This window comes from Citrus sinensis, chromosome 3 (assembly GCF_022201045.2).
Source record: "Citrus sinensis cultivar Valencia sweet orange chromosome 3, DVS_A1.0, whole genome shotgun sequence".
NCBI lineage: Eukaryota > Viridiplantae > Streptophyta > Magnoliopsida > Sapindales > Rutaceae > Citrus > Citrus sinensis.
In genome coordinates this window covers 8798062-8821686 of record NC_068558.1, presented here as the reverse complement: position 1 = coordinate 8821686, position 23625 = coordinate 8798062, and the positions used below count along the sequence as shown (strand labels likewise).

The 23625-nt window shown below is 32.4% G+C and overlaps 3 protein-coding genes across 4 annotated transcripts; all 3 read left to right on the top strand.

Annotated features, from left to right (window-relative positions):
- Window positions 1-6879: 6879 nt before the first annotated feature.
- Window positions 6880-9971, top strand: LOC102610615 (late secretory pathway protein AVL9-like). Of its 2 annotated transcripts, XM_006485671.4 has the most exons (9): window positions 6880-7037; window positions 7157-7253; window positions 7446-7566; window positions 7831-7956; window positions 8060-8110; window positions 8325-8371; window positions 8583-8699; window positions 9479-9533; window positions 9624-9971. In XM_006485671.4, the coding sequence occupies exons 2-9, from the start codon at window positions 7161-7163 to the stop codon at window positions 9638-9640; spliced, it is 627 nt and encodes a 208-aa protein (XP_006485734.2). In that variant the 5' UTR covers window positions 6880-7037; window positions 7157-7160; the 3' UTR covers window positions 9641-9971. The 2 variants fall into 2 exon arrangements, with proteins under 2 accessions (XP_006485734.2, XP_052292540.1); XM_052436580.1 differs by lacking the exon at window positions 6880-7037 and having other exon boundaries at window positions 7061-7253.
- Window positions 9972-13829: 3858 nt separating this feature from the next.
- On the top strand, window positions 13830-19016 carry LOC102610307 (agmatine deiminase). Its single transcript, XM_006485670.4, has 10 exons — window positions 13830-14153; window positions 14524-14637; window positions 14719-14808; window positions 14923-15007; window positions 15579-15634; window positions 15752-15830; window positions 16508-16642; window positions 17736-17968; window positions 18371-18529; window positions 18668-19016. Exons 1-10 carry the CDS (start codon window positions 14067-14069, stop codon window positions 18773-18775), a joined length of 1146 nt encoding a protein of 381 aa, XP_006485733.2. The 5' UTR covers window positions 13830-14066; the 3' UTR covers window positions 18776-19016.
- A 377-nt stretch (window positions 19017-19393) lies between these two features.
- LOC102609995 (uncharacterized) lies at window positions 19394-23193 on the top strand. Its single transcript, XM_006485669.4, has 6 exons — window positions 19394-19774; window positions 20204-20346; window positions 21036-21179; window positions 21370-21555; window positions 21749-21873; window positions 22662-23193. Exons 1-6 carry the CDS (start codon window positions 19561-19563, stop codon window positions 22897-22899), a joined length of 1050 nt encoding a protein of 349 aa, XP_006485732.2. The 5' UTR covers window positions 19394-19560; the 3' UTR covers window positions 22900-23193.
- Window positions 23194-23625: the final 432 nt, after the last annotated feature.

Here is a 23625-nt window from a genome sequence, read left to right as displayed (position 1 = left end):
TTAAAGAATACTTTGAATATTATCATTTTACGAGAGGGATTATTCGAAATTAACCCTATATATACACTTCATGTTACTTATAATTTGAGTTAGGGACGGTGAACTAGTGGTGGAATCAGCAAAAAAATTTCAAATCGTGATGACAAAGAAAAAAGAAGCCTTAAAGCATCACAAAAAAACTCTTCAAATAAGATTTTATTACTTATTTGAAGAGTCACATCAACATTTAAGGCTTTAAAAGACGCTACAATTAACATTCTTCAAATAAGAAATAATCATCTCTTCAAATTTAGAGAGTTATTTTATCTCTCTTCAATTTATATTTTATTACTTTTTATTAGAGAAAGAGAGAGATGTGCTTTAATTAATATTGACTTTTCCTTTAAAAATAGTTATTTAATTAAAATAATATTAACTCATTTCTATTTGAAGAATCTTTTAGAGAATAACATATTTTTCACTCTTCTATTTACCACAGAGGTAAGTAAATACATATTTGAAGAGTAAAATTTAAAGAACCTTTTGGAGATGTTATTAGTCTAGCTCAAACATATTCTTCTCAAACTTGGCTTGGAATAAATCCAAAATTTGAAAGTAATTGTAATTACAAAGGCTTTTTACCAAGTGGTAGTAAGTTAGTTCTAATCCAAGTGTACTTAATATTATTATTAATCTTCTACAAATTTGGGTGGGAATGGAAAGTAGATAAAATATTATGAATGTATGAAAAGGAAACAAATAAAATATGTACTTTGTTTTTCCAAAATGATATTTATAATCAAAAGTCTATTGATATTTATCATTATAAATCTAACGAGACTAGCCTAGATCAATTTATTATAGCATAACCGAGACTCTCACGAGTATTGAGAGGAGAATATTTGAGTTGTAATATAAAGGCTGAGACTTTGAAGTTTGGACTTATACGTAGGTTCATTACCGGTTATCACTAGTCCAAAGCCCAATAGCAAACAAAAATATGAACATAGGGTGTATTTGGCAGCTTGCATTACGTTGTATTATACTGTATTAAAACATATTTTTATGCTAACTTATGTTTGAATGCGTTTTCTGATAGCATTGCACTGCTTTAAAAAGATGACTGATATAATGAAAGGTGTATTAAATAAATTTAATTTAAATAATAATATAAGATAGTAATAAACCTAAATATTTGATAAGTAAATGATAATACATTATTTTACTTTCATTACATAAAATCATTTAAATTATTTTACTTTAAATATGTAAAAGTATTTTAATTTTATTTAATCATCTATTATTTACTAAAATAATAAATTTAAAAATAAATCTAAATTAAACAATTATATTTGAAATTAATAAATAAAAAATAATTTATAATTTAATAATATATTTTTTAATACAATATAATTTATATAATTATAAAGTATTTTATTTTTACAATATATTGTTAAATTATACTACATTATAATATGATTGTACTATATTATAATAAATAATATATAGAAATAAATTATATAATAATAAATTATTATTAATAATATTATATCATACTATTGTAACATTTTATTTTTTAATAGTAGTATATTAGTAAATAATTTTTACATTATAAAAATTAATATACAAAAATAATTGTTTTATACTTAATTTCAAAAAGTAATGATAAAATCCTAAGAAATTAATGAAATTAATAAAATTAAATAATATTAATGTAATATTAATATTAATATAAATAATATTATTTTATATAATACAATCCATCCTACCAAAAGTAGTATTGCATTACAATTTAATGTAATACACTCTAATACAGTACACCATAATATAATATAGCTAATACAGTGTAATGCAATATGGTGTGTTAAATGTACACTTAAATAGTGACACGACTTAAAAGTGTTATTTACTCTTAAGTATAAGAGTGTCTAGTTATAATATAATCTGGTGAGTCCGAGGTCGAACCGCAAGGAATTGAAAATTTAGTAGTCAATTATTAAATAAAGAAAATTAAGTGTAAGAAAAGAAATTGACATAAATCAATTTAAAAATATGCTAAGGTTACGAGATCTACTCTTGGATTTCAAATTGAAGTTATAACACTCTCTCATATTTGTATTTTGCATTTATTTTGTCAGTTAATTATTATGTCATTTAATTCTTAACTAACCATTAGTGTGGATAAATATGGGATCAAGTACCTAATGTACCACAATTATATTAGAGTGTTGACATTATGTCAAAATACCGTATAGATCCAAGGAGATCTAAATCTATAAATCAATATGACATAAAATAAATTGGTAAAGAAGAAATACAAATAAATAAAACAAATTTTAGGACTCACTTGAGAGAGTAATTAATTCAATAATTTGAATAATTGAGCTTCACTATTCACCTTCGCTTAGTAAATTAGTCACTCATATTGAAAAACAAAACATTCATTTAATTTAACAAACTTCAAAAATATATTATAAGAAATTGATTACATAAGAAAACAAGAAAATAGAAGAAAAAAGAAAGAAAGAATATTTTTTTGTAATTTTTCATTTAATTTCTGTAATTTTTTCTTTTCTTTTATTTTTGTTGTTTTTTTCTGTTGTTAATTTATATGGTTGGTTCAACTGCCTAAATTGTTGTTTAAATTTCAGTTTATCTATTTTTATTCATGTGCATTAAATTATGTAATTTTTATTTCGCAATTAATTTATGTTCTATTATATGGCTAGTTCTATTACCACCTAAATTGTTAATATGTTGCCTATTATTTTAACTTCAATTAATTAATTTTTATTTCTTATTTATTTATATTATTTGCTTATTTAATTTTCATTTTGTTCTAATTGTGCAATTTTCTTTTGGTGTTTTATGCATTATTCATTTGTTTGTGCATCACTTTCTAAATTTTATTTAACACACACCCACATATCATTACCATTGCATGCAACGTTGGTCTCACTCACATAGTAGCAGATTAACGAGGAGATCACCTTCACCACCTTTAAATATGGCTGATATTGATGTTGATAACTTTTCAGAAGACGAAGATAACCAAACCGTACAAAATCTTCATGAACAGCCTAGGACACTTAGAGATTTCATGCATCCTACTAGAATAGGGACACCATCATGTATAATTTTTCCTCCTGACGCATCTCGTTTTAATTTCAAACCTGGTATTATTCAACTTCTACCTGTTTTTCATGATTTTGAGTCTAAAAAATCCATACTTGCATTTGAGAGAATTTGAGGAAGTTTGTAACACTTGCACTGATAAAAATTATAGCATGAACATAATCAAACTTAAGTTTTTCCCTTTTTCATTAAAGAAAAAATTAAAACTTGGTTACAAAATCTTAGGTTATGATCAATTAGAACTTGGGATGAAATATAAACACAATTTTTGAACAAGTTCTTTCCAACCCACAAAACAAATTCTTTCAAAAGATAAATCACTATTTTCACTCAAAAGTCAGGAAAAAACTTCTAGCTACTAAACACTTGTCCATACCACAGTTTTGAAACATAGAGATTAGTGTTTTACTTCTACGAGGGACTAACATTCCAAAGTAGATAAATCGTTGAAATGATGTATAATGATGAGTTTAAAGACAAAAGTCTTGAAGCTGCATTAGATTGTCTTGACTATATAGCAAAGAATGCACAATATTGAGATACAATTAGGTCTTATAAGTTATTGAGTAAACCACAGTTATCTCCATCTGGTCGAGGCATGTATAACCTTAAAGAAGACCATAACCTTCAAGGTAAATTTGCATCCTTAGCCAGAAAAATTAAAGTATTAGAGTGGAAAAAGAATGACCATATAAAGTCAATTCAAAATATTTCATGTCATGTTTGCGATTTTACTGACCATTCTACGCAGAATTGTCCGACCTTACCAACTTTGAGAGAAAGTTTGTACGAATAAGTAAATGTTGTAGATAATTTCAAAAAGCTGAATCCCAATTCATACTCTCAAACTTACAACTCTGGTTGGAGAAACCACCCAAATTTTAGGTGGAAAAATGACAATTATGCTCAACATTCACAAACAGCTCATGCACGTCAGAATTTCCAAAACTCCCAAAGTTACCTGCCATAATTGTGGATTTAAGGTTTGGATTTTGTATCTAAAGCAGTTGATTTAGTTGTACGAGAGTTAATTTCAATTGTAACACTTGAACAAGGTTTGCTTACAGCTACTCGATTTTATGTGTTTTCATAGGAAACAAATTTCTTCTGTAGCAAGTCTTGACATTATTTTATTTTTAATTTTGCAAATTTTATTTTGGTATGTGTGAAATACTAACTAGGCAACCCAAGAGGGAGGGTGAATTGAAATTTTAAAAATTAAGCTAAGTAATCCACACAACAAATCAATCTAATGCCTTAATAAATTCGAAAACAATAAATTCAATGAAAGCACAATAATAAATTAGCAAGGGAAGAGAAAGCAAACTCAAGGATTTTTACGTGGTTCGGCAATCCCCACCTACGTCCACGCCTCCAAACACACCGGGCTTGAGGATTTCACTATTCGAGCCTTTTCAAGGCTTCAAACGTTTACAATTGACTTCAAGGTGTCAATGAACCTTTACAACAAGAGATTATCTCTCCAATCTCTTCACCCCAAGTGTTTCTTACACTTGTACACTCACAATTTGATGAGAAATGAAAAATACAACAATGAATCTCTCTTTAAGAGTGGATATACAAATTGAAGAACAAAGATAATTTAATAAATGATGAGTTACGAAATTGAAGCTCAATATATGTTGTGTGCACTTGTTTATGCTTGCTTAGATTACCAAAAATGAATTGGTTTTGAGTTTATATAGTTTGAGATCAAAAACTAGCCGCTATGCACATTTTGGTCATAACTGGCTTACCGTTTATGGACATCTGGTTAGCCGCTTAATGTTACCGTTACAGCCACAATTTTGAATTTCTGAACATCCGGTATGCCGCTTGTGAAATCCGGTTAGCCGTTTAAGTTTCAGAAACATTCTGCCCGAATTCGGTCTACCGTTTGTCAGGATCCGGTTAGCCGCTTGCTACAGTAACTGCTACAGTGAAATATTTTCTAAATTTACAGTTTGACCTCAAAACTTTATAAAACTATACTATGGCTCAAAAAGTTTTGAAAGCTTTCAAATATGTCCAATTTCAGAATTTTTAAATAATGCTTTGTCAATCCCAAAACTTTCTGAAATTATGATTTCACCCAAACTATGTGAAATTATAGAATGACCCAAAATATTTAAATAGTTTCAAATAGATCCAAATCTGAAATTTTAAAAACAATATCAAAGGTTTTAAAATACTTTCATTTTAGTCCAAAACACTTTAATTCCATAACATCATTTTTCCATTAAATATAAAACCTTCATAATTTAAAAATAATGATTTATTTAAAAAGAAAATAATTTGAGTTTAAAAGATTAATTATTCTTAATCTTGTTTGTTATCATCAAAATCAACATTATGGAAACATATACGTTAACAATGTGTATGTCAATTACCCAGGTACTGCTTAATCCTGCCAAAGAGGCCACAAAAACTACAGTTTTGATGAATATGGAATCTAGAGTATGATCCCTTCTCACCATACATAACTTTTATTGTGGTTCTTTCATATCATGGGCACAACCGCGCAAAGCCAAGCCACCGTGCGTCCGCGACGCACCAACGCAATTTGCTGCAACTCGATCGTTATTGCCGCTTACTCCACCGGCCACCGCGACATGATATGTTCAGATTTTATTGTATATTACTATTGAATTTTTTATCCGTTACTATAGAATTTTTTATCTAATCCAAACCGAATATGTTCGAATCGGATTAGCTTTAATCATAAGTTCATGTCATTTTTTCTAATCCAATTAACGCAAAATTCGATCGGATTCATCCAAATCTGATTTTGTGATTGAGTATATAAGAACATACATATATACATGGTTTTAATGTTAGAAAATTTGTCATGGTTTGATATGACATAATAGAGGCCCAAAAATTAATGGCTATGGACGATTATAGATTACTCCATCGTTCAGGCAAGGTTTGTTGTCTTCAGATCAATCATTCGATCTAGCATAACAGAGTAATTCATTGTCATGAATCCTGAATTTACCAGTACCAACATTGTACGCTGGTCAGTTGTCTTTTAAACCCTTATACGGTTTGTCATCTATCACTTTAATTATCCAATGTCTTCGAGTTTTAAAGACATTTTGTCTTCCAAAATTTATCTCCGACATGTTGTATTATTATTTTGAAGAAGATGACATGTCGTATTACAATAGAGGATTTCATGTTTAGACGTTAGATGACCTGTTACTCTCTTAGGTACCCCTGGAAAATGATTAGAGAACTATATCTATTATTGTAGTTTTACAAAACCTTAAGTACCCAATTGTTATTACCACGTAAACTTTCAAGGTCATGCTTGGGGCAGGACAAAGTGTAGGATTAAATTGATTATTTGGATAATATATCTAATCCAAAGTTTGGCAAACACACTTAAAGTAGATTAAGTGGACTGCATTTAAATTTAGTCCTACAATTACCTGTAACATCTTCTTTCATTTATTTATTTATATTAATATTTAATGTTAAATAATTAATTAATAGTATATTATATGTGTTAACAAAATTATTATTAAGAAACATCCCATTTATCATTTGAATATTATGTAAAACAATAACATTTGATAAATAAATAATTTTATATTTAATTATTTTAATAATATATTATTTAATAGGCAAAAAATATCATATATAAAAACGTATAATTTAAATAAATTTAATTATTCTAATTAAATACTATTTAACTTCACTTGTTTTTAATTTAACATAGCCAAATCCGAGTAATCTTATATATTACCAAACATAAGGCAGCATTACGTATAATTCAGAATAATTCAATCAGTTTTATAATCAATTTAATTTAATCATACTGCCAAATACGTGCCAAATGTAGGCTTACATTCATCACTGGTTCATCACTACAACTGTCCAGCACGAAATCGTTCTCGTTTTTTGCCTTTTTCTGCTCAGTTAAACCTTTAAACCCTTCTTTATCTTCATTTAAAAACAAAAATAAAAAAATTGTTAATCAATTAATTAATTGCTTCCTTCGTAATTTTAATTGTTTTCATTCTTTATGTTTTTGCAGATAAATGGCGTATAGAGGGCGCGGACGTGGACGAGGTGGCTATGGAGGCGGCGGTGGCTTTGGCTTCGCTAAACAAGAACCTTTTAAACTTTTTCCTGTAAGTAATAAATTTTCTTTATTTATTGTTCCTTTTGAGTTATTAGCATCCTTAGTTGTTTATAATTTTAAAATTTTAAAAAATATGAATGCGTCAGTTTCTTAGTGATTAAATGCTAAAGCTAAAATTAGGCTCTTTTACTTTTCATTAAGAAAAAAAAATTATCTGAAAGCTTTTATTTTTTAAATGTAGGAGATTGAATTGCCTGCCCACAAAAATATACCAATCGAAAAGAACTTAATTCTCTGGAATTCAAGGTTGCTAAATTATTGGAAATCCTCTCCATACTTTCTTGAAGAGAATGTTGAAAAGAGTGAGTATCAACTAACTCGACATCTCTAATGTTTTACGTATTACGTATTAGTTTGTTAGTGGAAACTAGCAAGAGACAGAAAGAGAAGGATAGGTGGAAATTCAATATTTAAAGCATGGTTCATGATTTAGGCTCGTTTTAACTTGCAATGTTCTTAATATGCCAGAATGTGAATTAGTTTTTGTTTTTAGGACATCTTGTTTGTTGTATTCTATTATTATTTAAGTTGTAGCAATTTTGCCTTCTTCATGAATTTGGTGTCAGATAGCCAAAGCGTGGACATTGAAAGATATTCTGACTGGAATAAGCCGAAAGTTTCATCAAATCGTGGATCTATTAACCAATTTCTACAGCTCCATTCTAATAATTTTCCTGCAGAACTGGTTAAAGGTAGACAAACTAAACAACTCATTGAAATATGGTAGTGGTATTTGTGAGAATGCATGTTATAATTAAGGCTTCAGACTCATCTGATGGTGAAATAAACTTTCAGATTCAAGGGAGCAGCGAAATCCAAAAAGAGTGCGATGGAATGCAGATAGAGGTTTTCTTAAATACAAGCTTTGATCACTTTTCTTTCTCAACTATAGATGATATTTATAATGGTGGCCGGTTAAAAGCCTTAGCCCCTCAATCCCAAATATATCCTAAATGAACCTCTGAATTAAAATTATTTATGCTTTGTTATTTATCAACTCTCTCTTGTAATACTTGGCTTTCAAAGGTTTAGTTAACCAATTCGGTCGTTTAAATGATAGGGTTGAGGAAGTTGGATCTCTTTGAAAAGCTTGAACAGAAGTTTGAGGTAAATTTATGGCATTGATGACTTATCTGCTTGTTTAATGTGGTAACCATTTTGCTTATGTGATGCGGTCTTATGTTTCTGCTGCAATATTTTTGAGAAAAAACTCTCTGGAAAAACTTATATTTCCTTATTTGGTATCCTCAGTTTCTCTGTGGCAGATTATTTGGTCTTTATTCTAACTCCATATTGGTGATTCTTTCTTTATCTAAAGGGCCAAGAGGATAAAGATGAAAAGGAAAAGAAAGAAGGCGAAGATGAAGATGAAGATGGTGATGAGGCGGCTGGAGAAGCTGAAGAAGAATTCAGTGATGATGGAGATTACAATCAGGTTGCACTCAAATGCTATGCTGCTATTTATTTATAGGGATTCTTACCTTAGCATCATTCTATATTGTTACTACTGTAAATGCATTCAAATTTTACTATGTTAAATTTGGGTGAGAAAGCCACGTGATGGGGGCAAATCAGTTCGTGCGCAGGCCTTCTGGTTTTCTGGATGCATCTTTCCTTTTCTCCTTTCCTTCCTTTTTCGCCTTTATTTAGTAGTAACAGCATGAAGAATGAAGTTTGCATTTGCTGTATTTTAAGGCGCATTTTTGGCCGGAAAGCTTAGTGTCTTTGACAGATAATTTTTATCGTTTTTGCCATTGAGAAGAATGATACACTGTTGCTTGGATGGTTATTCTCTGGAGAGCATCTTACTTGTTGGTCAAGATGCCCTGTCCCAATGCTCTGTCCTAACTGGCTATAGGAGTTCTTATTAGAGAGCATAGAATAAATTTGTCCAAAAACAGATATATTTCAAGTCAATTGATGCTTGTTTTGTGATAAAAGCAACTTATTTTCACTCTTCTTGCTCATTTGTCATTTATTTGATTTTGTTTTGATAATCAATCTCTTAATAGCTGTCATGTATAAGCGTCGGTAGTCCTTATTTTGAGCTTTGCTTCAACAAGATGCTTTCTGTAGGCTTGTACATCTGCCCTTTGACCATTAATGACTTTCTGAATGCATCTGTGAAGTTTTTCTTGTAAAACAACTATTAAAGAAAACAGGAAAAGATTGATATAAAGAAATATTTAACTGATGCTTTGTGCATTCATGCAGAACATTGACTTTGATGATGACGAAGACGATTTTAACATGGATGACGGCAATGATGGTATGCACTTTCTTTGCAATGGCATTTTGATGTTGCATTCATCTACTGTCTTGCATTCATGAATAGTAATGAGTTTTTTGGATGTTGCAGATGAAGCGACATACTAGTTCTGTTTTGCACTAAACGTTTGCACCATGTCTTGCTCTTATTGCTTGGAAGAAGTTCCACTTCTGCAGATTGAAATACCAGTTCTCTCTTGTTTTCCAATTTGGAGTAATGAGTTGATTTTACTAACGGCTTTGTAAATTTTAAGTACAAGCAATTTTTGTCAAAACTTTACGCATCGACTAAAAAGATCATGTACCAGTCAGTCTATAATAGTTACAGTCAAGCAAATTGTAATGTTGGCTTTGTATATTAACTGCTTGTATCTTCTGGCTGTGGAGGTAAATTTCGTCTCTGTCAATCTATTTAATTTGTTTAGTCGATTTTTTTTTTTTATAATTTTTTCTCTCTCATTTGTTAATGCCAAATGATATAATATTACTATCACCCGTCGAGCCTGTGGCCTGTGGGCAATACTGGCGCGGCCCAAATCATCAATAGCTTGAGTTGGGCGGGCTTGTATGAAAATCTGATCAAGTCAATGACAGCCTTGGGCGATCCGATTCATTTAGCATGTTGGGATCAAAGTAGGGAATAATTTCTTAGAATCAATAAATTGAAGTAAAATCCCCACACCACGTGTTCTGTTTCCTTTGTCACTCGTTGAATCATGTTACAACGTTTGGCTGATATTAAAAATCACACACCCGCACCTCCATCATTACTAGATTAACATAATGTATATGGAAATTTGATACGCTGTCATTCTCCAACATTTTTCCCGTTATTAGTATTTATTTATTTTTTATTTATTAAAAAAAAAAGAGAAAGAGAGAGAGCCAACAAGAGGTAGTTTGCTGTTGTTTTTGGCCAATGTTTTCATTTTGCAAAAACGGAACGAAATGCAACTCATTTGATGTGTTTAAATGGAAATACCGAATTTTTGTTTTCGAGTAGTGTTGAACATTAAAATTTAATTTCAAAATTTCATGGCATTTATTTATTTATGGAAGAGATAATATAATTAATTTACTTAAAATTTATAAAAAAATTATTAACCACTTAATAAATAGTATCTTATATACCACATCGTTTATGATGAAATTTAAAATAAAATTTTAGAATATATATCATTACTCATTAACTCACTCTAGATAAACTATCAACCAGCTTTCATTTTCATATACTATTCTTGTTGAAGAGAAATATACAATATTAATTCGTTTTTTTCTATAAACATCATATGAAAAATATCATTTCCTTTTTCTAAACAAATTATTATGAAAATGTCTCCAAAGATGTGATCGAGTAATTTTCAAAATATTTTGTTTAACTAATCACCTGAATTCAAATTTTAAAGAAGGTAAGGGGTTAAAAATGAATTTAGAATTTGCTCACCCCTTACTTTTTAAGTAAAAGAAAAAAAAAGTTATTCTAAAGACGTTATTTGAAAATCAAACTCTTCCTAAATGATTAAAAAGAAAAATTTTAGAGATATATTTCTATATTTTATGCTGTTTTTTCTTTTTGACACGGGTGGTTGATGATTTTTTATTGTAGTAAAATAACTGGAACGTTTTGAAGTAAGCAAATGACCGTGGACTTATCCGAACATTTTAGAGAACGAAAATGATAACATTTTTATTTTGTTTATAATGTTTATAGAATAAAAAACACACGAGTAGAATAATATCCGAAAATGAAAATAATTAAACCACGTTTAATAAAATGATGGGAATTTTACAGTAATAACCATTAAAATTTTAATTTTTTTCATCTTAACCCCTCAAAAATATTTCTATCAACATTAGCCATAAAACAACTTTTGAGACTAAAATACCCCTCCTTCATCTCTCCCCCAAAAAACTTGTTCTGTGGCCAAAAAGCTTGATTTTTTTTTTATAAAAAAAATCTAATCTTTTGCGGCTTGTTGCATGATTTTAAGATGGAAAATTTGTCAAGTTGTATTCTATCAGCATTATTATTATTAATGCTTTCACTTGCAAATCCATTGATATTCATTCCCCCTTCCATAATCTTCGTGCCCAAATTGCTTCTAACTTTTCTCGACTTCGACGCGGGTGAGAGATTGCTTTTCCTTTCACCTTTTTGTTTTCTTCCGTTTAGCTTCATTATTTAAAAAAAAAAAAACCGAAACAGAACAGAAACAAAAGCTTCAGCCCGCGGCCACCGTCCAAGGCTGCCGGCTCTCGTTTTCCGTCACCGATCCGGACGCAACCACCACTAAACGGATCATAAATCGCTGGCCATCAAACCCCAAGCATCGGACACCGTTGATTAGCCACAGATCGCCGGAAAAACAACCAAAACAGCCGCGCCAACCGTGCCGTCATTCACCGGTTTCCGCCGCGATTTAGCCAGCACCACCGTAATCAATCCACTCCTCTCCACGAGCTCAACCTCTTTCGTTACTCCCCACCTCCGATCGACCAACCCATCGCCGGAATCTAAGCATCACCAAACAGTTACAACTTATCTCAAATTTCCGGCCAAAACGCCACCGTTTCCGACGAATCACAAACATCATCATGAACAACTTCAAGTTTTGGTGCGACAGGCACCCTGTCATCAGATTCATCCCCCGACTCAGATCAATAAGTTTGAAAATAACTCATGCCACGATGCCGATTAGTTTTGGTCTGTAAAGAAGGGTAATTTGGGGAGAAAGGCTTGTGTTTGGCTAATGTTGATAGAAAAAAGTTCAGAGGATTAGTTGCAAAAATAACAAAATATTTATGGTTATTTTCGTAAATTTCCCTAAAATGATTGGACATCGACCTTATCCATAGTTGTGAAGAAGGTTTTACCCTCCCCACCCAATCAGCACAGTAAACCAAAACTCAAAAGCAAGTAAAGAATGGACAAATTAGAAACGCACTGGCGTTGCAATTGCGAGCCCAAACTTTGATAGAAGGAGTGACAGAGTGCTTGAGTTCTAAGGATAATACTTTAACAAAATTTCAATAGAAATAATAGGAGTGACCAAGCTTGATTTCTTGTGCTTTTTTGACAAACAACAGTTACAACACTACAATTTTTTTTTTTTAATTGTATACAAGTATCATGTTATTACAAAAATAATAAAATTGTGATTATTTAACACCGTGACTTGAGTCCACTTAAGATACATTTGAAATTGAAGTTGAGTCATTGTAATTTTAGGTCTCGTTTGGTATGTCAGATTGAATTGGATTGGATTAGATTGGATTGGATAAGATAGAATTGATTTGGATAATATTGGATTATATATAATACTATGTTGTGTTTGGTGCAATATTAGATTGGACTATAAATAATCATGTTTTATATTATAATATTACAATTTACAAGTTATTATTATTATTAATATTATTATAAACTGAAATTTTGTATTATTAATTATACAAATCAACCTCAATGACATTAATGAAATATAAATAATAATTTAAATAATTTTTATTTTGTTAAATATATATATGATATTTATATTATTTTTATTCAATAATCTATTATTTGATAAAAAATTATCTTTTTGAATATTAATTTAATAATTAATTTATAATGTAAATTTGAAATTATAAAAATAATTAATAATTAAATAAATTAAAATAAAATTTTAATTTAATGTGAAATTAATAATATTTTTAGTATAATTTATTATTTACATTATTAAAATCAATAATTTTTATTACATTGATCACATATTACTATAATTTTAATATTTATAAATTATTATGTTTAATTGAGTTATCAATACAATCCAATACTAACTAATCCCATAGCCCCCCTTGGATAATTTCCTTTACAAAATATAGATTAGTTTGTGGGCTAAGGATAACTGAATTCTAATATCCTTGATAGCACCAAACATGAGACAAGGATAAAACTTAAAAAAAGTGTCCAATCCCCACTTTTAATCTTCCAACCAAACGAGGTCTTAGAGTTACATCACTAAAGTATTTGATAAATATTAACCACAGTAACTGAAAATTTATATTGATATAATTTTTTATTTATACAATTAAAAAATTATTATATTTTAAATAATTTTATTAAAATTATTATTTAAAATTTATATTTATCATATATTATTAAGTTTATATGATTAATTTTTATTTTATAATTATAATTTTTTTTTGTAAGTTAAAATTTATAACATTTCAAACAGCATTCAGTGGGAGCCGCTCTCTGCCTTTGGTGGGCTCGACGTTTTTATTCGCGCGCTGTTAGAAAATAGGAGTTACGCAGCGTAACTTACGCAGGCGGTACCCACGTTTCCATAAACGAGAAATGGGCTGATTTTGAGAGAAAAAGAGAACTGAAAATAGAGTTACGCAGACGGTACCCACCTTTCCATAAACTCCTGTTAGAAAATAGGAGTTGCGCCAGATTCATTTTCATTCACTCTCCGCGTCGTTTACAGCTTGCTTCCTTTTAGTTTTAGGGCACGGGTAGTGGGCTGTTTGTGAGAGAAAAAGAGAATTGAAAATGGAAACGAACGGGACTCCGGCTCTTCATGGATACCTCATGCCTGCTGAGTGGGAGCCCCATTCACAGTGCTGGATGGGTTGGCCTGTACGTTATGTTCAATTCTTTCATGTTTTTTTATTTTCATCTTGCTGCGACATGGTTTCTCTTACAGCTTTGCATGTAATTTGTTACATTTTAAATTGTTATCATATGAACCAAAACGAACCCTTTTGTTGTTTATGTTTGTATTTCCTTGGTTTGCTTTATAATCATTGTTGTTATTGCTGTATTATTTTAAAGAAAATGCTTCCTAAATTGATGGTTCAACATGGTAGTATCCTTGGCTAAAATAAATCTTTAACAAATTTGGACTACTTGTGCTGTTTGTTTTGTTATAGATGTTTCTGCTTTTCTGGAATTTTGGGGTTTTTAAGAGTGTATAGCCTGTTTTGACAATTAGTATTCATATTATTAGGAACGTCCGGATAACTGGCGAGATGATGCCCTTCATGCTCAAAGGGTATTTGCCAAGGTAGCAACAGCTATTTCAAAGTTTGAACCTGTGACTGTCTGTGCTAGTGCTGCTCAGGTTAGTTAAAGTTGCAGATGATGGAAGCCCTTTAATATTGTTCAAATTGAGTTAAAAATTTTCAATTCAATGCATTGTTAGTGGGAGAATGCACGGAGTCAGCTACCCGAAAATATCAGGGTAATTGAGATGAGCATGAATGATTCCTGGTTTCGAGATACTGGGCCAACGGTGAGCTTCCCTTTTGTTACTGAAGAATCTTACCTGGAGTTGGTTGTTTCAGATGGATCCTAGGTTGCTAGCTTATGTTAGCCTCTGAACCATTGTTTTTTTTTTCCATTGTAGATTGTTGTTAATAAAAGCAGCGCAAGTTCAGGTGCTCAAGCACCAAAGGTTGCTGGAATTGATTGGAATTTCAACAGTTGGGGAGGTAAGCTTTAGACAGTCCAAACTTCATGGCTATTAAGAATTATATAGTCTTTGAAATTGACATTTCACTTCCTTTCTCTAATGGGGATACCAATGGATAATCATACAAGGCCATACTTGTGCAACAACAGAAGCTAATATTTACAAATCTATTTTGAGTTTGGACCTTTTCTTATCTCTCATATCCTTTTACGAAGATCATTGGAGTCAGTTTTTCGTGTTTCCAAATTATGATAATATATCCCCAAAACTGTCCAAGTGTGGTTTAATAAAGGGTATGAATCTGCAACTAGATACCAGCTGGTGTGTCTTGTTCATATGTGTTGCTTATATCATCATCCTTAAATAAGACTGTTTGCATATCAGTACATCAGAGTAACCTGGATGAATATTCTTGCCTGTAGCTTTATCAATGTTGGAAGAACAAACACCCAATCCCACTGGTATCACATTTATAAAGAAATATTTCCTGGACTACTTACAGTTGCAGTGATTATAATCTATGTTTGATTGGATTACAGTTCTGTTCACTGAGTGCCTTCTTTAAAAGGCATTATTCTTGGAACTTTCAGGGGTTGATGATGGTTGTTACCGAGACTGGAGTCTTGACCTCCAAGTGGCAAGGAAGGTTTGTGTAACAAAAACATGTTTCAGTTTGTTGGATTTTTTTCCTCTTCTTTTCTCTTCAAGGACACTGCTAATATAGTAATGCCTGCATTTGATCCCTTTAATAATTTTTTGTTAGATTTTGAGTACGGAGAGGCTTCCTAGATTTCCACATTCTATGGTTCTCGAAGGGGGAAGCATCCATGTGGATGGAGAAGGTAAAGGCAATATATTGTTTAATTGGATTCTGGAAAGATATTGTTCTAAAGAACGGAGGTATATGCCTTTTAAAGTTTTAGAACCATTCCAATTCTTATTAAACAAGTTTAAAAGTTTTTAATATCCACATTTTCAAAAACACATGACTACTTGTTGCCTTTGGTTATGCTCGAGGATTTGCAGAGTACATTGCTCAAGGATTTGGAGAGTGCATTCTCATCAGTCCTTAGTGTACTAAAGGATAATGCATTCAATTGATATGATAAAGAAAAAAGCTGATCTCTCATAGAAAGTGCATTCTGAAATTTCCAGACAGTTGCTTCCTTATTCACTGAAATTTTTCTAAAACCCTCATGGCTCAAGCAATGAAAACATGCAATTTTTTTTTTTTTTTTCTGGTAATTGAGAGACTACAATCATGTCTTGAAGAATATTGTATTTAGTCTTATGCTGTCTTATGTCTGTTAAAGTTCATGGAATACAGTAGGCAGAGATCCGCTGCAAGTTTATTTCTATGTCAGTTCTTTGGAGTGTTGAAGTTCTTGCAATTATAGAATTTGCTGTCACTCTGGTTTCCAAGAAAAGTGCCAAACTTCATACCTAAACAAGTTGCAAAAGGCTGTGTTGGTTCTCATCATGCTTTCATTTAGTTGAGCATTTCATTTTGCTCCTTCAGGTACATGCTTAACTACAGAGGAGTGCCTCTTGAACAAAAACAGGAACCCACATTTGAACAAAGGACAAATAGAGAACGAACTTAAGGCATATCTTGGAGTCATGAAGATTATATGGTTGCCTCGTGGATTATTTGGTATGATTCATGTGTCTGCTCATTTTAGTAGCTTAAACTTCTTTTGTATTCAGATACCATTATTCTTCATAATTAGTTCATCTCTGTTTTTCTTTTAGAGTAATAATATAGTTACAAACTCTTGTACAATTTTTTTTTTTGTACAAACTGATGTGGCATGATTAAATTTGTTGGATTAAATACCTCTCGGTCCACATGATTTGTTTTTATTATTTTGTATTTTCATTCAACCAATGAGTTAATGCCAAATCAGTGTGTACAAAATAAGTTTGTACAAGAGTTTGTGGCTGTATCATTACTGTTTCTTTTATTGTCTTTTCTTGTGTCATGAATGGTCTAGTTTCTTTTGAAATTATTTTACTGTGGTGGAGTACTTCTGACTTCTTGGTTGCCAGGACAATATATTTATATTGCCTGTATATTCAGTTGAACCTATTTGTGAAAATTTCGAAGTTTACTTCTCCTAGTAAAGATAGAACTCACAATTTCTAGCTCTGTAGCAACTTCGGGATTGCCTCTGGTTAACTGGATAGTTATTGTAACTAGTACTAGTTGATTCTACATATGATGCTCTTAGAATTTGAATGCAGAATCAGGCTGAACAAATATACCTTTTAGCATCCATCACTATCAACCAACATAAAAAGGAATAGTTTCTTTACTGGGCTTTGGATAACAAAAGCTATTGCTAATAAGTTTAGAATTGCCTCTGGTTAACTGAATGGTTATTTTTGACTAGTTCTAATTGTTCTCCATGTGATTCTTTTAGGATTTGAATGCAGAATCATGCTGTAGAAAAATATCTTTTAGCATCCATCACTATCAACCGGCATAAAAAGCGTTAGTTTCTTTATTGGGCTTTGGATACAAAAGCTTTTGCTGATACTTTGCTCAAACAATCTTTCTGAACAGAAAACTAGTTCTTTCAGAAGTCGATTAGTTCCCACCTCTTTTCTGAGCTCATGTTCTGTGTTGTCAACACTCATTTCTTTGATGTACTCTAGAAATATGTAGCAGAGGTTTGTTAGACATTTTCCCTGTCACTTTTTAATGTTATTTTAAATTGAAAATATCTGCTGTGCTAATTTAACAGGTGATGATGATACTAATGGCCATATTGACAATATGTGCTGTTTTTCAAAGCCTGGTGTGGTGTTACTGTCTTGGACTGATGATAAAACAGATCCTCAGTACGAACGATCTGTGGAGGCGTTGACTATTCTCTCTGATGCTACTGATGCCAGAGGTCGGAAATTACAAATAATTAAACTTCATGTACCAGGGCCACTTTATATGACAGAAGAAGAAGCTGCTGGACTTAATCAGGCAAGCATTGTAGAATGCTACAACTTGTCATTCATGCCTCTTCATCTTTACTTACTTCTACAGACAATGGATGCTAGCTTAATATCTAAAATTTGCCCGAGTTGTTAATTATCGAAATGCACAACAGCAATTGTAACGAGGGTGGGTGAAGCAAGTGCTTGCGCTCGTTAGGTGTATCTTTTTCAATTTCAAACTTAGCGTTGTAGATAAAACTCGTAATTCTCATGTTCCATCATTTGGGAATAACATGAATTTAACAGCAGAGTAGTATCATGTTATGCATTTACGTCTTGGGAACTGTATTTACGCTTTACCCTCTATTATATGTTGTTTTTGTGCAAAGAATTAAAAGTTAAATCTTCTTGGCCATTGATTTTATGCTCTTCAATGGATCTGCTACAGGATGGTGAGGCTAAACCAAGACTTGCGGGTACAAGACTTGCTGCTTCATATGTGAATTTCTACATTGCAAATGGAGGAATCATCGCACCACAGTTTGGGGACAAAAAGTGGGACGGTGAAGCTGTTCGTGTCCTGTCTCAAGCCTTTCCTAAGTATGAAGTAAGCAACTAACTCCATTGAATATATATCACTTCTACGATCTTTGTATGTCATAAGATCTTTGTATCTCATTTTCAAACACTTTGCTCTCATATCATTTCTATTGAAAGGAACTTATCTATTGGCTGTTGGGTTCAGGTGGTAGGAATTGAAAGAGCAAGGGAAATTGTTTTGGGAGGTGGAAATATACATTGCATTACTCAACAACAACCAGCCATTCCAACAAATGCTGCGAAGCTAGACTGATTAGATACTGAAATTATAACTGTGAACTCAGAGGCAGCAGCGTTGATCTCCAGATTGAGCATGTGTGTTTTTAAGAGGACATAATTTAAGCATTTGACAGTTAGTAGCTCTGTGGGAATCCTGATGATTGATTGGCAAACACTGTCTTAAATAACATATGATAAAGCTTAAGCAAAATCAAAGGAAAACTAATTTTAACCTCTTGTTCCCGTTTATCCTAAGCAGGTAGCACATTCCATTATAGTTTATCTTTGCAGGGCGTTTACAAAATCTCTATTTGGATCTGTATTTGGCTAATCAATAACGAAGAATTTTCATTTTAGGCAAATTTTTCTTGAGACTCCTTTTATTTTTTAAGACTATCCATGATCGTACGTGTGGGCCACCTTGCCACGTGTGTCGTACATCGGTTTTAAAACACAGCATATTTTGATGAGTCCACTCCATCTGCACAAACAAAGGGGTGCATGCTTGAAAAACTAAAAGTGGCAAAAGCTAATAAGCAACGTGTTCGATTCCCACGAGGCCACGACCCAAACTTGCAAGTAAGCCAGCGAGCGACCGTCGAGCGAGAAAGAACTTAAATAAAATAAAATAAAAAAAACATACAGAATCTCGTAACTCGTTGACATGAAGTAACTTGTTCACCATTCAGGGGAAAAAAAAAAATAATAATAAAACAGAAGTAACTTATTTCCTCTCAACGAATCTGAGATACACAATGAGAAATTGAAAGTTATTTTATATCTTTTTCTCGTCGTTTTGTAAAAGAAAAATAGAGAGAGATGGGGTGTTCGCTTTCGGGGCTGAACGCGCTGTACGACTCCGTAAACGGAGGAGGAGACGTGTGGATCAACGAGAACCGGTACAGGATCTTGAGGCAGCTCGGTGAGGGTGGCTTCGCCTACGTGTATTTGGTCAAGGAGACGGTCACCACCGACGCCTCTGCTGCCTCCGGTGGCCTCGCTAATAAAGTCAAAGATCCTTCTCATCTCTCCGGTTCGTCCTCCATACTCTTTCAAATCTTATTTTCTGAAATTTCAATTTCTTAAAGCTACGTTCTTTTGGATCTGTACTCATTAGCTTGAATGTGAGAGGATTCTGCCGCGGATTGTGTATAATTTGAGTGAATTTTGACTGATTTGTTGTAATTATGTAATTTAGAATGAAGTGCACTTCATTTAATAACAAGATATGAATCATAACTTCTTAGAGTTTGATTTTCTAAGAATCTCGAGAAATTAGATATGTGCAATTGTCTTTTGTAAGTTGGAGTTTTATTTATTTAAGATTCGTAGCTGTTGAATGAAAATGAAAGTGAAAGGAAAAGTGATCTGAATCTCTGGAAGTGTACCTATTCATTTTATCAATGAAAGCTTATTTAGAATCTGCAAGGTGTGAAATTGACATTGATAACTTATCGTGCAGATGATGGAACTTATGCAATGAAGAAAGTTCTCATTCAGAACAATGAACAGCTTGAGATGGTCAGGGAGGAGATTCGTGTTTCGTCGTTATTTAGTCATCGTAATCTGCTTCCGCTACTTGATCATGCCATCATTGCTGTTAAGGTACTTTACAAGTAATTGCTTTCCACATTCTTCAAGCAGAATTTAGGTAATAAAGCACTCATTCAACTGATATTAACCTGTTGCGTTTGATGTAAATGCTATGGAATCTCATGGGTCTGAAGCATGCAAATTACCTACATATAGAATTATTTTTGGTGCTTGATGTTGCCTTTGCATGCCGGTGGCTGGTGTTGAAAGGTACAAAATAAGACATATGTTACATTTGCATTATTTCCTTCGTGTTTGTAATGATATAGGACACTGCAGATTAGACAAACGCACGTCTAATTCATTTAGCCCCCACATATCCTTCCAAAGTTTTCATGGCATTGGACCAAATTTGGAGCTGAAACTGATGACTTTCCTTGAAGACAAATTTAGTTTCTAAAATATCAGTATTTCTTTTCTGTAAAGCAAGCCCACCGCAGAAGGATTTATACAGCTTATGCTGTAATTAAAGGGAACTTCCTGCCTGGTCAAAAGTTTCTCTTTACCTTATTGTCTCATCTTATTTATAATATTGGGATAAATTCAGACTGTTAATGTTGCCAATGCTAACAATGGTTGATTACAGATGGTGTTATGTGCCTTGATGAGCTGGAAATTTTCTTCTACTTGTATGATTTCATTGTTCTCCCTGTGAAGGTCATATGTTTAGTTTATAAGATTGATTTAATTTTATCGGTTAGGCCAACCAAGAAGGATCATGGAAACATGAAGCTTATTTGTTATTTCCAGTCCATCTGGATGGAACTTTACTGGACCATGCCAAAGTGATGCAAACTAAAAAGGAATTCTTTTCTACCTCAGATGTTCTTCAAATTTTCTACCAGGTGAATAGCAATGCCATATTTTAGCTCCTTTTGCAATACAAAATTCTACTAAAAAAGTGGCTTTTCTTGTAATTTCTACATCGCGCCAGATAAGAGAATTAGGTGATGCTTCCTAGATGTAAATATGGCTCTTCTTGCATTCTACAAAGCTTTGGAACTTATATATGACTAAGAAACAATGCTGCCACAGATTTGTGCAGGACTCAAACATATGCACAGTCTTGAGCCTCCATATGCCCATAATGATGTCAAACCTGGTAATATTCTTATTACCTGCAGAAAAGGGCAACCACCACTTGCAATATTGATGGATTTTGGGAGTGCTCGGCCTGCACAAAAGCAAATTCGCTCTCGGTCAGAGGCGTTACAGTTGCAGGTGCTTATTGTTCTTTTCATTTTTCTTAATAGTCATTGCTTATTCTGAAATCTAGATATTGTTCTAATTATTCTTGTTTAATGTTTTTCTGTTTTAATTGACTTGTACATATAAGCTCATTCTTCCGTTTGATTTCAACTCATTGCATCCCCCACCATGCTCATGATTGGGGTTTTGGTGGTTTTTCTTGCAGGAATGGGCTGCTGAGCATTGTTCTGCACCTTTCCGAGCTCCTGAGCTGTGGGACTGTCCGAGTCATACAGATATTGATGAGAGAACTGATGTTTGGTCTCTGGGATGCACATTATATGCAATAATGTGAGGACTGATCCATCTCTTTTGCAGTGATTATTCTTGTTTTGACATTGAGAAACTGTTTAGCTGGACATTCTGTCGCATTGGTGTGTGAAGATATCAAGTTCTATGCTTTCATTTCTATTTGTTAGTAAAATTTTATTGCATGTATAGAAAACTTTAAGTATGAGTCCTATCAAATGTAATGCAAAAACATCTATAGACATGCGTCCACACATTGTGAGAAGTTTCATGCATGAAAGTGTCCTAACTCAAAAATATTGAATTGCACATTATGTTATTTATGGTTATACAAATCAAAGAAAGTCCTAGAATAATTTGCAGGAAACTCTAGGACATGAAGCTATATGGACTTGTTTTTCATTATTCTTGAATTGAGATTATACTGTTTTTGTTTATGAGTTCTGACTCATGTACTTGGATTTTTACTTTATTGGTTTTGTTTTAGAGTTTTAACTCTTTCAAATCTAGTTATTAGCTTACGACTTGATAAATGTACATATTATTGCTTTTCAATGTTTAGCAAGATTAAAATACCTCAGACGTAAACTGTATTAGTCTATGCTACTCAACTCTTGAGCATTTGCTTTTTGTTGATTTATTCTTACTCTCTGTCATATACATGATTAATTGGGGTATTCATGGCTATTTGATCCGTAAACTTTGTATTCTTGTTTCTCTGTCATTCTAGCATTTCTCCTGTTTTATTTAAGTTGGATCTGTTTGATGTCCATAATTGTAGTCATTGTATTAGTTATTCCTGTTGCTTGTGGCTGATATTGTCTTTCCAGGTATGGAGTATCTCCATTTGAGTATGCACTTGGAGAATCTGGAGGAAGCCTACAATTGGCCATTTTAAATGCACAGATAAAATGGCCAGCTGGACCTAATCCACCATATCCAGATGCTCTCCACCAATTTGTGAGATGGATGCTTCAGCCCCAGCCTGCTGTTCGCCCCCGCATTGACGATATCGTAATTCATGTTGACAAGTTGATCTCAAAGTTTTCTCAGTTATACACAGGTTGACTAAGCAGATTTGAGTTGTAAACAATCATCCTGCAACATATATTATAGTTAGAAGTGGAAATGGAAGTGAAAGCAATAGATTTTCCTTGTTAGATGTTGCTGAGATGCTTGCTTTTGAAGTAGTTTCAGCAGTTGTGCTTTGGATTTGGTGGTTAAGTGTATCGTTCAGTGGCAACCATTTTTAATTTTTGTCATCTATAATTTTTTGAAGTTTAGATGTTTCCTTGCATACAAAGATTCAGTTGTGTAATAAAACCACTATAATTTATGATATGTTCACTTGATTTTTGTTTACAGGGCCTTGAATAATTTGCAATACGTTAGTTCATGTTTATGAGAGCTTCTTAAAGTATAGTGTTGAGCCGAGCATGCTTGTTAACAACCCAAGATATAAAATTTCTTTGCCTACATGTTGCTGCACTTGGTAAGTGCTATTTTTCAAATGAAAAACAGTGTTATTAGAAGCACAGGGATTTTGGAGTTGTGATATGGAAGCAACGATCCTCGTATGCCAGCGGGTTTTTACCCTGTGCTCCACGAGCTGGAAATAACGCGGCAGCAAGGGGTTGGCAAAAAGAAAGCCCGTAACTGTCGGGCTGTGTTTAGAATCCCCGAACTCTTTTATGAATTGAGATGGACTTTTAATAATAACAGGGAAGCTGCCCATGTGCAGCAGATACTTTAAAAATAAAAAATTGAAAAAAAGAACTACAATTTTAATAGCCA

Bases quoted from the DNA above. Each gene is read 5' to 3' on its own strand.
- LOC102610615 (XM_006485671.4), top strand. From the start codon at position 7,161: ATGGCGTATAGAGGGCGCGGACGTGGACGAGGTGGCTATGGAGGCGGC. The intron at 7,567-7,830 runs GTGAGTATCAAC...ATTTGGTGTCAG, and splicing joins TGAAGAGAATGTTGAAAAGA to ATAGCCAAAGCGTGGACATT. The intron at 8,111-8,324 runs GTTTTCTTAAAT...TTTAAATGATAG, and splicing joins GCGATGGAATGCAGATAGAG to GGTTGAGGAAGTTGGATCTC.
- LOC102610307 (XM_006485670.4), top strand. From the start codon at position 14,067: ATGGAAACGAACGGGACTCCGGCTCTTCATGGATACCTCATGCCTGCT. The intron at 14,154-14,523 runs GTACGTTATGTT...TCATATTATTAG, and splicing joins AGTGCTGGATGGGTTGGCCT to GAACGTCCGGATAACTGGCG. The intron at 16,643-17,735 runs GTATGATTCATG...CTAATTTAACAG, and splicing joins GTTGCCTCGTGGATTATTTG to GTGATGATGATACTAATGGC.
- LOC102609995 (XM_006485669.4), top strand. From the start codon at position 19,561: ATGGGGTGTTCGCTTTCGGGGCTGAACGCGCTGTACGACTCCGTAAAC. The intron at 20,347-21,035 runs GTACTTTACAAG...TTTATCGGTTAG, and splicing joins ATGCCATCATTGCTGTTAAG to GCCAACCAAGAAGGATCATG. The intron at 21,556-21,748 runs GTGCTTATTGTT...TTTTTCTTGCAG, and splicing joins CAGAGGCGTTACAGTTGCAG to GAATGGGCTGCTGAGCATTG.